The sequence below is a fragment of the Necator americanus genome, chromosome III (assembly GCF_031761385.1).
Source record: "Necator americanus strain Aroian chromosome III, whole genome shotgun sequence".
Classification (NCBI taxonomy): domain Eukaryota; kingdom Metazoa; phylum Nematoda; class Chromadorea; order Rhabditida; family Ancylostomatidae; genus Necator; species Necator americanus.
In genome coordinates, this window is record NC_087373.1 from 34,423,320 (window position 1) to 34,438,552 (window position 15,233).

The 15,233-nt window shown below is 38.4% G+C and overlaps 1 protein-coding gene across 2 annotated transcripts; it reads left to right on the forward strand.

The window, feature by feature from the left end:
* Window positions 1–25: 25 nt before the first annotated feature.
* On the forward strand, window positions 26–12,311 carry RB195_011895 (uncharacterized protein; the record flags this gene model as incomplete). 2 transcript variants are annotated; one of them, XM_064193499.1, is made up of 27 exons in its annotated part: window positions 26–51; window positions 362–488; window positions 1,537–1,672; window positions 2,309–2,389; window positions 2,544–2,684; window positions 3,016–3,083; window positions 3,335–3,466; window positions 3,528–3,743; window positions 3,805–3,948; window positions 4,133–4,239; window positions 4,509–4,665; window positions 4,751–4,874; window positions 5,028–5,138; window positions 5,292–5,431; window positions 5,684–5,831; window positions 6,072–6,168; window positions 6,294–6,440; window positions 6,505–6,595; window positions 6,889–6,959; window positions 7,083–7,212; window positions 7,324–7,440; window positions 9,994–10,121; window positions 10,920–11,089; window positions 11,198–11,328; window positions 11,388–11,580; window positions 11,644–11,786; window positions 12,228–12,311. In XM_064193499.1, the coding sequence occupies 27 exons, from the start codon at window positions 26–28 to the stop codon at window positions 12,309–12,311; spliced, it is 3,360 nt and encodes a 1,119-aa protein (XP_064051082.1). The 2 variants fall into 2 exon arrangements, with proteins under 2 accessions (XP_064051082.1, XP_064051083.1); XM_064193500.1 differs by lacking the exon at window positions 26–51 and having other exon boundaries at window positions 375–488.
* Between the last annotated feature and the right edge of the window lie 2,922 nt (window positions 12,312–15,233).

The following is a 15,233-nucleotide window of genomic DNA, read 5'->3' on the forward strand; positions in this document are numbered from 1 at the left end:
CTACTGTAGTAGGTGTAAGAAAAACATGATAGCTAAATTTTCTGTTTTTAGGTGAGTTTTTTAAAATGATTTTTGCCGAAATTCGAGCATTTCAGAGTTAAAAATAATCGGACGATTCATAAAAGTACCCGTGATTGGTTGATGTTCCTTGGAAAGAGTTTTTAAGACATTTCTCTACTTGTATCTCTTTTTCGCCAGGTTATCTATGCTGTTACAGATTTTTGGGTCTGAATAGCTCTGCCATTAACCAATAGAAGGTTTTCGTTGTATTTTCGATATTCGGTTGCTTGTTGCTGTTCTCTTCCGCCTCTTTATTTTCACATACCTAATATTTTCGTTTGAATATCATGAAATGTTCTAGCTTGGGTCAACAGATGATGAAGAAGGCAGTTTTGTTGTTTGGAGTACTCACCTATGCCTTAGCAGATATTTATAGTTGTGGTGGATTTGTGAAGTCTAACGTACCAATCGATTATTCAAAGATCCAGGTGAGCGTCGACTTCGTCGCTATTTTAGAATGATAGTGGAAGCTATGATTATCTATTTATAATAAGCGTTTGACCTATGAGAAAGTCAGGTCAAACCACCTGATGCTCGGTGTAGTTGTGTAAGCGGAAGCGAAACGCTGGAGGGAGCGGTTGGGATCGAGGTAAGACCCTCGCTACCTCCAATAAATCGCTGCAGTTCGAGTGAAGCTATGGTTCCAACTCGGTTGCAACCACTCACTCCACCGCTACTAGCGTAGCGTAGGCGCTTACGCAACTGTACTGAGTTTCAGGTAGTTTTCACTCGACCCTAATATTAAATTGTAGAATTTAATAGTGTTAAATGTAGTGGTGGTTTTGGACTTGGAGTAATTGACTACTTTATCTTAGTAATTGCGTATTTAAGCGTGAAAACGTTCTATTAAGGTGTCTGATAAATTCTAAGATAAATATATAGGTGCGATAGGGAGGAGCCGGACCCTCTTCAAGTGAAGGAGGTTTAGCTCATGCAAGTGCAGCGCAAGTAATGAAGATCCCCGAAAAATGAAGGAGGTCACCTAGCGTCCAGAAGTGTTCGGATAAATCTGCTTATTTTTGATAAACAAAGTCATCTGATTGATGTTAGAGAGTAGTGACATGTTTGAAGACTTGTGAAACGTCATGTTGTTCATAAAAAAATCAAAATGAACTTGATTGAAATGCAAATATCACTAATTTGTTCGTCCTTCTATTACGGCTGATATATAGTAGGGTCAGAACGACATAAAGCACGTACGCAACTGCGTATGCGGCGCCTCTCGAGGCGCTTCAGTGAAGCGTAGCGGCTAGGAGCGCATTAAAAATCTTGCTTGCACCACTCATCGCTGCAGTTTGCGGCGGTCCCAACTCGGTCCCAACTGTTGCCTCCACCGCGCCGTTTCGAGCGCGTACCCAAATGCACCGCAACTACACTCGTGATTCATGTCGTTTTGACCGGACTATATATGGTGCTGGTAGGAATTGCTATGTGCTTAGCTTAGTTTGAAATTTGCATAACGTAATTGTTGTTCAGGTCAAACTTCTAACTCCTGAAGGTCACTTGAAACATGAAGAGGAATGCAATCCACAAAACGGGTACTACATGATTCCAATATACAATAAGGGACGTTATTCGTTGAAAGTCTCAGCTCCAGAAGGATGGTATTTTGGTAAGTAGTACTGCGTCTTTCTCGTACTCACAATTTTTGTAGTATTTTATCTTTATCTTTGTATGCCTCATTCTCTCCTGAAAAAAAAACCGTGTCTGAACTATATGATGTATCTTGCTAAAATCAATTTTTAAGAGAAGTTTGGAAGCTTGGACTGCATGTTAGCTTTTTTCTTGTACTGTGTAAAAATCCATCAGTGGATTAAGCGATGCAGTACTGAAGTTCGAAATATTTTGAAAATAAACAGTAAAGTCCTATGGCTGGGATCATTCCTAATTTTATTTCTCTGCTATTTGTACAGTCAGTTTCGATAATAAAACTGTGCTCTTATTTTGTCCGCAATTTTTCAGTGATGACAAAATCTAACAGTGACATTTTAAGAAAAGGATGTCCAGGATTTTTACGTAACACATTGAATCTGCTAACATTTTTTTGTAGAGCAGCAAAAATAGAAGATTCAATGTGTTGCATGAGACGTATAGAACATAATTTTCTAATAGACAGAAATTTATATTGCCTGACGAAGGGCAATTGTTCTTTTTTTCTTGAAGTTTTCTAAGATGTAAGGAGACTACAAAGACAATTTAATGCTTAGAATCTGTTATTTATCCCATTAAATAATCTTTTTTTCTTCAGAACCAGAAACCTTCGACTTCAAACTCGACGGTTTCAATGATCCGTGCAGCAAGAACGAAGACATTAATTTCTTTCTGGCAGGTCAGTTCTGATTTGGTTCTTTTGTGTGCGTAGTAGGTTTGGAATGCATTCAATTGTTTGGTTAACTCCCTTCGGTCTTACGCTTTAAAATAGTCTGTTTTTGAATTATACATGAGAATAACATATCTTCTCTATTCTGCAAATACAAATGTAGGATTTTCTATCCATGGAGTAGTTGATGGTGGATCGGGAAAAGGCCCAACTGGTCTCTCATTGACGTTAAAACAGGATGGAAAAGTCATTGATACTGCAACAACGACTGAAAATGGGAAGTATTCTTTCCGAGCTGTGGCAGGTATGTTTTTTAGCTTATTTACTCATTGTCCTAGCTACAGTTCTGTTGATTCATAAGCGCTTATTCGGCTAGTCAGCAGCAAATTCTATTTGATTTTGAAACGGTTCTACGAAGAACGGTTAACAGTGACAGTTTGTCTGAAAATGGAAAATCTCTGAGAAATAGTCGAAGAAGTAATTGAATTCCGTAGCACACTGGCTATTTTGTCCATTCAATATCGTTGACTATCAGAAATTTGATCTCATAGGCAAAATGCCGTCGATTAGATTTTTTTTTTTGATTGGATAGCCTTTCAGACCTAGAGCTTCGTCTATGTTATAGAAATTTCCAGGAAAGTACGAGGTATCAACGGGAGCTGATTCATCGGTGTGCATAAGTCATGGGAAGGCAATTGTTGAGGTTTGTTCCACAATTTGTTAAATTTGATTGCTTTAACTGTTCAGAATCTGCATGTCTTACTAAATAGCTTCTTCTGTTCCTGTTGATGCCGAACCTATGCATGAGAGATAATATGCACCCATTTTTTTTTATTTTTATTATTTATTAGAGATTATTTTTTGTGAAAATCAGTCCATTTTGAGGTCGTAGTGCTACTATTAGCATCGTAGAAGCACTAATATGAGTAAAGTGTTGATCTTATACATGTTTAGGTGAAAAATGCTCCAGTACTAATAAAACCAGACCTCCGAATAGCTGGATATCAGTTTACTGCATCGGTAATGAACAAGGATCGTCCCCTACCTGGAGTGAGAATCACTCTCTATTCAGAGACAATGCCTGAGGTTGGACGACGATTTAAGATTTGTTCAAAACTCTCTATATCTTGTGTATTTCTGGTTGCAGCTTGAAAAATGTAAACCTATCACTACTCCCGTCAGTGGAATAGAAAATGTAAAGTTCATCTGTCCGATCGGAATCACTTCTGCTGAGGGACAAGTTATCGTTCCTTGCTTACCATCAGGTGTATATTTCGCTAAAGCAGATTATAAAGATGGAGAAACGGAGTTTTTATTCTCACCTTCGGTACAAGAAGTTCACGTCAAAGATCATGCTGTTAAGGTGATTTTCTGGGTCGTTTCTATGAATATTTGAGACATGTATTGAATCCGTACGTTTTGAGGTTGCCTTCTCTGTGACCGGTTTCACAGCCCGTGGACGAGTCGTTGTGGGTGGGAAAGGAGTTGCTGGAGCTGAAGTTCTTGTGGGTGGGAAAAAAGTGACTGAAACCGATTCGAATGGTTATTATACGCTTAGTGATCTGAAGGTGAGCGAAAGAGAGATACATGTTGAATACATTGTTTGTTATTGTATTTTCATTTTTTGACTTCTTTTTCTGGATGTTGCATTGTGTATTTTTCCTGTCTCTTACCTCTCATTTCTATTTTTTTACCTACTTTTTCTATTTTCTATACTTTATCAGGTGCAGATTAAGACAGTAGCTGTTACAGGAGGGAACTCTCGAGATCACCGCCAAAGCACCTCACACCGTGTTTAGCGTCGAAAAGAATACGTTAAAGCTGCCACACATTAAGATTAACGATGTTAAAGTCGAAGGGTACGTGTTACATTATATTACCATATTATTTCTGATGTAAAATCAATGTATATGTGACATATTGTTGTTAGTTTTCTTTTGTTTTATTTTCTCTTCATATAACAGCCAACGGAACTGAAAACAGGCTCTACTTGCCCCTCGTATTTTTGTAATTGGCTGTGTAAAATTCAGCATTCAAAACGGTTTGATTTCTCTATCCTCGAAGAGGGAAATTTGAGGCAATAGTGATGTGTTGTACATTTGCTGTGCCCATAGTATCCAAGTTTAAGGTTCGAAGTGTGTGGAAGTGTGGAAAAGACTGCCTCAGAACAGATAGCCACACCTCTGGTGTTGAAACGCAGCAATAATGCAGACACTGTTTCAATTCGGCCAGGATCGGATGGAAAATTCTGTAAGATGGTTGCTCCAGCGAAATATACTATTTCGGTGCGTTAATGATGGGACCTTCTTTGTGCCTTGAGACATTTTTTCTCACCGGAGTGTTTCCTTAATTAATTTCCAAAATTTGAAGCCTGCTGATGTATCTTCGACATTAACTCCGAGATCACTGGATATTGACGTAACGGCGAGCTCTGTTCATGATCTCCGTTTCACACATTTTAAGACGGATGCTGTAGTACTGGTCACCTGTATAGGTGAGTGTTGAAACCACCATCAGATGTCGTTGTCACGATTCTCTGTGTCTGGGTACCGCATTTATACGGTTTTATGATTTTGATTTGGGCTCATCTCACTCTTAGTATTTGTATTTTTTTTAAAGAATGAATATCAATTTACATATTTTCTAGGCACCTGTGAAACGCTGTCCATCTCACTATTACATGGAGGAAATGTCGTTGATACAGTAAGTGGAAAGGACGAATTTGTCTTCAAGAATATCGGACCAGGAAATTACAAAGGTAGAGACGACGACGATAGATTTATTCATCTATTAGTTTTTCAATAGTAGTTCAGTTCATCTTTTCAAAATCATTGCTCTTTAATTCTTGGTTGAGCAGCTCATATCATATCATTTCAGTGCAGTCTTCCTTTTATTTTGCTTTTTTTCTCAGTTCACATCAATGAAGGCGATAGAGCGTGTTGGGAACAACGCGAACTTCCTCTGGTAGTCGAAAAAGTTCGCCCACAACCGGTGCATTTTGTGCAGAGCGGCTTCTCAGCCAGTATTCAGTTGAGTCACTCGGCACAGCTAGTGGGTTTTACTTCAGTTTTATCATTTGTTTCATCCTTTAAAAACAATAGGCGTTCTACACCAACTAGTAATATTTAAATTCTAAATTTGAAAGAACTTGTAAATCTGCGAAAAGAAAAATTTGAAAGATATATTAACAAAGGTTTCGGATACATTTGCTTTTGAGCACTCAAATTCTTCAATAATTTGATGGAGCTGTACAGTGAATGGCTCAAATTTTTTCTGGAGCTCCTTTTATTTTCTTGAGTTCAGAAATGGTCCCACAGCGATAAGAAACAGCTGAAAGGAGATGTCAACGCTCCAGCAGGGTTGTCGTCGGTTTGTGTGCCCGTTCAAGGACGCTATCATGTCCATCTGATTTCGTGCATGAATTTCGATCCTCAGCAATTCGACATCAGTGGTATGTTATCCTTCTTTAAGAATAATTCCTTCGTTTTTAATCACAAAAAATGGAGAGGGACGATTTTATCCAGAGGGACTACTAGTAGACTGTTTCAAACTGTTACTGGTTAGATAACTACTTTTGTGGAAATCGTTCTTACGTTCCGAAACTCTGTTTGCTGGCTTTTATGGGTACCTTTTGCTGTGAAGTAGTTTTTTTTTTTTTAAAACAAAATTTGCTCTTAATAGGGTATTTTAGTTGCCTCGGATCAAGTCTATGAGGCGAAAGCTATGGATGCAAAAATAACGGGTGCTATCAAGAGTACTGATGGAAGTGGTTTTATTGTTAAAGTCAAGTGAGTTATTGTTTGTTTTTCATTCAATGTTCAGAGTTCTTCAGAAGTTTATTGTTTTATTATTTACTTAGTTGTTCAGAATTCTTTTTGGTTCCTTGCTTTTTTTTCCAAAATGTCGACTTGAGGTCTGGCGCCGGTGAACGCGATGTCTCTGTAAGTTCAAACGGCGTATTTGCATTCCATGAGCCGCTTACTTCAAACGGAGATGTTGTGATGACACCACATTCGGCTACTCATCTTTTCGATCCACCCTCTTTTGCACTACGATTCAGGTTTTCTCATTTTCTTTTTGCTAACATTTTAAAAATCGTGTTATTTGTTAACTGGACGTTTTAGAGGTGACTGTGCAGAAAATGTTGTGACATTCATCGCTACTAAAGGGATTTTCATTGACGGATCGATAACACCACCAGTATCTGGAGTAAAGGTTAGTTATATGGTGAAATATATGTGGTTAGTTATTTGTTATATGATTTTTTGTATCAATATTTTTTATAATGAGTTTAAAAAAATTTTCTGGTGAAGATATCACTGGTTGGATAGTGCCTTTGAGTGTAATTGGTTCCAATCGATATCTATGCATTCCTACATTACTGTCAATACGACACGTTAGCTCGACTGAGCAAAAATAATTTAATTCTGGTCTCGACTGATGTTTTTTGTATATACTAATAAAAGTTCGAACTAGCAACGGAGAGAGTAAAATGTGTTGAATTTCAGATTACAGCAAAACACGAGAAAGATGTGAATGTTTACTTCGAAACGGTCTCGGATTCGAAAGGAAAGTACAGGTAATTTTCCCACCCATAGACATTTTTTTAAAGTTTTGCATTATATGGCTTCTTGTACGTGAGAGGTGGAAATCCATTAACTCCACCAATTTGCTGTTAGACTTATAGAAAAACTATTTGTAGAATTGGTCCTGTTCGTCGAGTGCAAGACATAAAAATAACCGCTGAACTGGATGGTTATTCGTTCAGCGAGAAACCAGGTCATGTTGGGCAGATTCTTAGCATGAAGTTAAGCAAACTTACGGTAGTAGTGGTGAGTTTCTTGATGTTATTTTCAAGTTTTAATGTTGCAAATATCCTAGAACACGGTTTTATTTGACAAATTTGTACTGCTGCTGTACTGGTTGTATTTGCTTCATTTCAGTCCGACATGGCAACTTCCGAACGTCTAGATGATGTGTTGTTATCAATAGTTGGTGAGAAGGATTATCGCAGTAACACTATGATTGACAAAAACGGGGAGATTAACTTTGTTGGATTGGTAAATTTTTATTTTTATTTGGGAAAAACGACGGATGTGATGCGTTGTTAGGAAGTAAAAACATGTAAAATCGCAGTGAGTTTCTCTTTTGAGCGCCTCTGCAACGTCCATTAACGGTAACGACTCGTTCATTGGGAAAAAAATGACTTACGGTTTAATGTCATATGAGCGGTTACGTACAAAGCGGTGCAGTTACTAACTAACACGCAAGTGATTGTCGGCGTATTGTTCGTGTTGGCGCCACGATTGGTTGGCTTAAAACACAATAGAGGAATTAAAACCACCGACAAGTAGGGCTAGTTCACGAGTGCTCACTCACGCTCAATTTCCTCTAATTGTCCTGGAAAGCGGCGTGAGAACTGGCATTGCCGCTTTGGAGCCTCCTACGAGACACCAAATAACATGCCACTTCTGGATGTGCAGGCGTATGCACCGCATCTGCGAGCGGCGGAGAATCAGTGGGTTGTTGTCGCTATTTCTTTTTCTGTTTCTTGTTTTTGTTTCCTCACCGCGATCACACTCGTCAACTAGATCACTACTCCCATTTATTCGTGGAGAGATCCCAATACGTCATCTGTACAGCTAAGTGAAAATCAGAACTACCTGAAAGTAGTAATAATAGTAGTAATGATAGCTCATCAATATTAAAAAAAAATCATCTTACTGCGCCGTCCATTGAAAGTCCCACATTCCGATCTTATTACCCTCAATTTTGTTGTTTGTTGCCTCTAAGAAGCTCTTCCATAGCTACAATCGATTTTTGTGATTCTTCGCCGCCTACGAATCTAGGAAGGAGCAACAGACCCTTATGTATAACGGGTACTTTAAAGGCACCACCCCACTAATCTGAGGTGGTACGGATTTCAGGTGGAGTATTCGTATACGGGATCGTAGATTATGGAGAGAAGAGTGATTTCGTCCATTTCTTCCTAATTTCTTCCTAAAAAACTGCCCGGACGATACGGCTTCGAACTATCCGGCGCGCTATTTTCTACAGCGAGTTCGATTGGGGCGCGCCAGCCTTGTGCACGCGCTGCATCTTCCGGGACGTTTTTTTTTCACGGCAACTAGGAAGAAATGGACGGGATCGCCCCCTCTCCATAATCTACGATCCCGTATACGAATACTCCACCTGAAATCCGTACCACCTCAGATTCGTGGGATGAAACCTTTAAAAAAGGCCAGAACAATGTGTGGGAGGAAGCTGTGAGAGTACTGTAAAACTCGATAAATGATGTTAAGCTGAATCGTCCATATATGTAATGGGAATAAGAGGAGCCACACGCCCTTTAATTGTAGTAGGTTCAGAACGACATGAAGCACGGCACATAAGCATTGCGTAAGCGCTACCTTCGAAGCGGCGCGATGGAATCGCTATTGAATCGAACAGTTGGAATCGGGGCGGAACCATCAAAAACTGTAGCGAAAAATGGTGCTAGCAAAGATCCTGATTCGATCCTAACCGCTACGCCCCACCGCACCGCTCCAAGCGCAGCCGCTTACGCAACTGCACCGTGGTTCATGTCGTTTGGACCCTACTATACGTCGACATATGTGCAATGGTTTCATTATCTTAAAAGTAGCACTCGACCTCAAAGTGCTTGACTTTATCGTGTAAGTTAAGAGCTAGGATTGTGAAGGATGCTGGAATGCCAGTACATAACCGTAAACTGAGCGGTTAACAAAAATTTACTCCTGTAGTTCTTTGGCAATTTCAAAAATAATAGAAGTGTCATAACGGGGCGCAGAGAGCAAAAATATAAAAAGAAAACGATTTTGATTTTGCACGAAGAAATATTTTGGATAAATACCGTTTCGTCCAGAGTGCAATTAAACTGGTACCTTCAAAAGTGTAACAAAAAAATGTTCACATGAAGTTGATTCGAATCTTCAAAAGTGTAAGAATCGAAGTGAGAAAGAGAAGGTGAAGGGAAGTGTCACGAAAAGAACAAGAATGTAAAAGTCAATTTCTCCAGGATTTGATTCCAATACAATACACTGCGTGCATGCGCGATCTACAGTGAACTTTGGAAGCGGATTACTTGAGTAGCAACAAGTTCTGGCCCCAATCATTTTAATATTCGTTCAACTTCACTCGATGATAATTATAAAATAATACATAAATCAGCAGAATATTTTCAAAAAATCGTCTCTACGTCCAGGTATCCGAACATTTTAAATCCGGCTAAGGATCGCGGCACGAAAATCTTTAATTGTTGGGCAAGTTGTAGGTAGTAAGACCGAGTGAGGTCATAAAATCTTTTACGGATCGAGTTCTCAGAGTGAGCACGAAGCAAAGACACTTGAATTCAATTTTAACGGGTTGAATTCACCTGTTTTTTTTCTTGTAACGGATCTCTCTCGAAAACGGAAAAATCTTGCATGAGTGATTGTGTCCAACTGAGTCTTGGTCAGGATTTTTTTGTGATGCATGCAGCTTTGTAATGGTGCATAAGTTTTGGCACAAGAGCACCTATCTAGAAAATAGGACAAATTTTATTTCTCTTAAGAGATTATTTCAAGAATTTAAGAATAAAATTTAAGAATTTTAAGGCACCTGGAGAGTACTTTCTTCGTGCGATACTGCAAGAGTACAAATTTGAACCTTCTACGACAACTATCGCGGTGAAAGAAGGACAACACGAACATATCGAACTAAGAGGAAAACGTGTATCGTTTAGGTGAGTTGAATAGATGTTCGAGAAAGCATTTAGGCAGCTTTATGTGATTTAAAAAGCAAAAATGATGGCCAAGGCAGACTCACCTCGAAATTTTTGAAATATGTTTCTTTTTGAGATCTTTGAGTCATTACCTCATAAGAGTGGACTACGTCTATCAAAAATCTTCATCTTTTTTGGACTATTTCGTCGATTTCCCAACGATAAAACATGGAAATATCGTGTTTCCACTGAACATAAGTCATTTTTCTGAATTTCTCTGCTTTAAATTGTTCGTAGCTAGACAGCGGTGGATACGACGCTTGTTTACCACCATTCTATTGCTATGGCTGTAATTAACCGAACCGGTGAGGAAAGGACAAGGATTATGGTTTCGCGACTATTGAAACTGAATCTACACATGTCGAAATCCTTGGCTGTCTGAGGTTCCTTCACAATTTGAGCGTAGCTATCCAGAAGTACAGTACTGAAGACAACTCGATTATCAATGTGAAGCAAAAGCCAAAATTGTTAACGCTCCTTCTTACGGCTAACGTTTTGGCGTCGTCGCTTTGGTCAGACCCGAGAAAGTCGGAACATTTGCACCATATCCTCTCGAATGCCTCATCCTGAACAGGTCATCCATCATTCCATAAGTCACTACATCCAAAACCAGAAATCAAAGGATCCCAAATCGTTATGCTTAACCCAACAGCGTTACGGTAATGCTAGCGGAGCTTCAGGTGATAGAATTGCTCCGCTAATACTAATTAGGATGCTTCTGAAGATACTGGGTACTGTAGATTTTCTGTAACTGTTTAGTGTGTTCGGACGTGTGCGAGAAATGTCTGGAGCGGCTGTAGTGGGCGTGATCATCGAAGCGCTGTCAGAACAATGTGATCAACATCAATCTGAGGCGACAACCACTCAGGATGGCTCCTACCGTATCCGAGCGTTGAAACCTAGCTGTCAATACAGGGTTTCAATTAAGTGTGGGTGGTTTTAGTGTAATTCTAGATAATTTATGAGCTAAATTATGTATTTTGTGCTCCAGAGAGAGCATATCGAGCAGAATTGTTCTTATTTTCATTTTTTTTTAGCCGGCGCAGATGGTGCTGCTGCTCCACACTGTTTCCCCTCACAATTCGAAGTACGAATGACAGCTGAAGATTTAAAGGGACTGGATATGGTAGCTGCACCGTACGACCTAAGTACTGATCTTGCTGTAGAGGTGGGCCTTCTACTTACCGCGTAATAACCGTGAATATGTGAACATTTCTGGAGCTTTAGATGGAATTCGGCACGATGACCATACCACCTTTGTATCGTCTTTACGTACAACGAGACGGTGAAACAATTACACAGTCAGTAATCCATGCTCCGGTTACTGTATTCTACCTAAACAACCTTCCACGTGATGGTAGAGAGTATTCCGTAAGAGTTGAACCGGATCGGCAACATCAAACATTCCCAGCTAAGACGGGTACGTGAAGGATTTATTGCATCGTAGTTACAAGTTGTCAGAAATAATTCTTTCTATTCGCAGTGTTCTTTACAACGGATGCTCCTGTACGAGTAGTACGTATACCAATTACATCATCGAAACGATCCGGAGAAGTAGAAATAAGTGCCGGATCACTGCTGGCGTTACCCTTCTTTGGACTTTTGGCATTGGTGTTCTTTAATCAGGTAATGTCTCACTCAGTTTTTTTTTTTTTTGAAGTTCCCTCCATTGATTCCTGTTCTTTGTAAATCTTTTTGCTCTTCTTTTATCTTTTTTTCGTATTTTATACGTTTACTTAAACTACTATTTCTTTTTTCTTACAAATCTTTTCCGTCACCAATTTATTGAAATTATTCATTTTCATTTTTGTTGTTCCGTCTTTCTTTCACCTAAACCTCATTTTCCTCACTTCTCCCCTTTGTAGGGATTTTTTTCTTCTAAACCAGCATTTCCTTATTTGTTGTTTCGTTCCCAATGTTTTTACTTATCATCCCTTTTCTCCTCGTTTCTTTTCTTGCGTTTTTGTGTTTTCCTTCCTTTTATCTTTGCAATTTCTTAAGTTGCAGTTGTTCTTCTATCATCTATAACGTTCTACGACTATAATCACATCGTTCAACTTTTTATAGGGACGATCTCTGGAACTTTTCCGATCATTCATCTCAATCGTTCGTCCAGCAAGTCCTTCAGTGGAACGCAAAAAGAGGAAATAAAAAAGCCAACCAGCTATTTATTTATCGTGACATTCTTTCATGTTTGATCGTAGAATTTAAAGTGAGAATTCGAATCGATTAGTTGCTAATCATATGAGCGTATATATGAAAATCAATGAGTTATTAAGTATTCCTTTGATGTGTGATACGGTTAATAACGTCTCTTTACTCGATTATATCACGTTGTTGATTGTTGACTTGTGATTGGTAATGAAAAAATAAATAAAACATTTGATTGTTAAGTGAATTTATCGAAAAGGAATGGCTTGAGACTTGTTAAGTATATGAAAAAAAATGGATTTGAACCAGCTCCAGTTAGTTGTACCGAAACGACGATTCGATCGAAAGCGGACGGAGTGTGTGTGGAGATGTCCGAACGACTGGTGCCGGACCTCAGGAGGACGTCGGGCTCATCAGCGCCAACCGACTGTCAGTGAAAAATCGATAAGCCCCACCATAGCGCTCTCCTTTGGGCCGACACCACTGACGCCAATATTGATCCGTGCGCGGGTCGCGAGGAGATGCAACCGTCGCATTTGTCGCAGCCGGCTGGCCGCACGCAGTTCGCTGCCGGCACTTTGTCGTCGTCGTCCTCTGAAAACGTTTACGTTGTTGTACGTTGTTGCGATGCTTGTCGAGGGAAATTTTCCAGTTTGTGTTAGTTGTCCTGTAAAGAAATGTTACGGCCACGTTGTTTTTTATGCCCTACTCAATTCGTTGATCAAATCCTATGCGTTTCTCGTTGTTCTTTTGAGTTTCTCTCTTCCTTTTTTTCTTTCTTTATTTTTTTCCTGCGTTTCAATCAATTTATTTCTGCATATGTCTGCTTCTTGATGTCTGGATCTTTCTGCTTGAAATATGCCTTTGGGTGATTTATTGTCATATTTTTGCTGCATCCTGCATTTTATGGGAAATTTCTCAGCTTTTCTCTTTTTCTTTTTCTTTCTTTTTTCTCTGTTACTTCCTTAAAACATCCACTCTACGAGAATACTGTGTAAAAACATGAATAACCAGAGGAATATCGACCATGCAGAAATCAGATCCTTGTTTTCTTATGTTGTTTACTTGTTTACTCCAGCGACATTTATTTCTTATCTATCATATCACCATAACATCATATCTGTATAATATCTACTTGAAATATGCCCTTAAATGACTTTTCCGCCTTGTTTTTGTTTCATCCTGCACTTTTTTAAGGAATTTCTCAGTTTTCCTTCTTTCTTCCCTCTGAAACTTTCCCAAAACATTCCCAGTATAAGAATACTATTTAATAACATGAATAAGTAGGAAATTATTGATCATATTGAGGTGAGATCCTTATTTATTTATGTTGTTTACTTGTTTACTCCTGCACCCTTCATTTCTTATGTATCATTTTCTTGATTATTGGAACTATGAATGACTTTCAAGCATTCCATGACGTCATAGAATTAAAAATTGTATATCCTTTGCAAATCTTTGTGTAACAGATACATAGTTTCTTACAAGTTAAGGAAGAATGAGGGTATTTTTCGGGTAAAATTTTGAAAAAATGAAAAGAAAAGATTTTTCTGAGTTAATCAGAATGGATTTCCTCGAGATGGACGCTTGTTTGTGAATTTTTTTTTCCTTAAAATCAGTGGAATTCAGTATTGACGGAATAGTAATAAAAATTCATATGGAAGAATTTGAAGGGAAAAACTTTTCCCGATAAAGATTCCGTTTTTTTTTTTTGTTTGTTCAGAAACTTGATGAATTCGTTTTTTTTTTTTGAAGGGAAATCCTTTAGATTAGCTAAGAAATCGCTGAGGAAAACTCTTTGATCTTTGCAAACATTTTTGACCTCTTTTTGACCTTTTTTTCTTTTTTTAAAGTTTTGTTATGTTTATGTCTCGTAAATCTCACTCTAACTTCATAATCTCTTAATGGATTTGAATTTTTATTCCCAAGACGTGATATGATTAAAAAATTGCTCGTGTTTTGCCAGTCTGCGTGCCATCACACACTTTTTAAAAGTAGAGGAAGATCGAGGTTTTTTTTTAAAAGGATTTGAAAGAAAATTTGAGGAAAGTTTCGAGAATTTTCAAAAGAGTGGAAGCTTTGGAATGATAGTTGGCCTATTTTAGAACGCTGCATTATTGAAATTATTCATTCTCATTTCTGTTATTCCGTCTTCCTTTCACATAAACCTCATTTTCCTCGTACTGATAAAACTTAAACGTACTGATTTTCCGTTTCTCCGAGTTCTGTTAATGGAAATAAAATATAAAGAATATTAAGTATGTTTGCAAGTACTTGTGTTATTCCAAATGACTGCAACGCGCCCGCGACGCCTCAAACCTATAAGTTAGTGTAGTTGTTTTTTAAAGGATTTTTCAAAACTCTTTTTATAAAAATCTTTTTTTTGTATGACGGAAGCTTAAACGTGTGAATGTAAAGGTGATAAATTCATTGATTAGTGCATGACCTCCTTTTGTTGATCTTTTCCTGGATCATTCGGATACTCTGGTGAATGAACTACATATTTCCATTCCACTCCCTCTACTCCTCGTTTTTTTCTCTTTTTTTTCTGATAAAAATAGGTTTGAATATGAAACTTATACTCGTTTTTTCAATATGTTTGAGGCGGTTAATCTTGTTAATGATTTGTTGTCATTTTCCAGAAAATCTACTTTTGAAATTATTGAGAAATCCTTTTAATTTTGTCTTTTTGTTTGCGAACTTCTCATCACGTAAATATGGGAAAGAAACTGGGCAGTTTCCGACTTCTCATTTAAGTATATGGGAATCTCAGCTCTCGAAAAAACCTCTATCCAAATCCAGAAATCCGAAATTCATATCTGAGGTGGTGCGGATTTCAGGTGGAGTATCCGTATACGGGATAGTAGATTATTGAGACCGGGGTAGTTCCGCTCATCTCTCCCTGGATCACTGCAAACAACC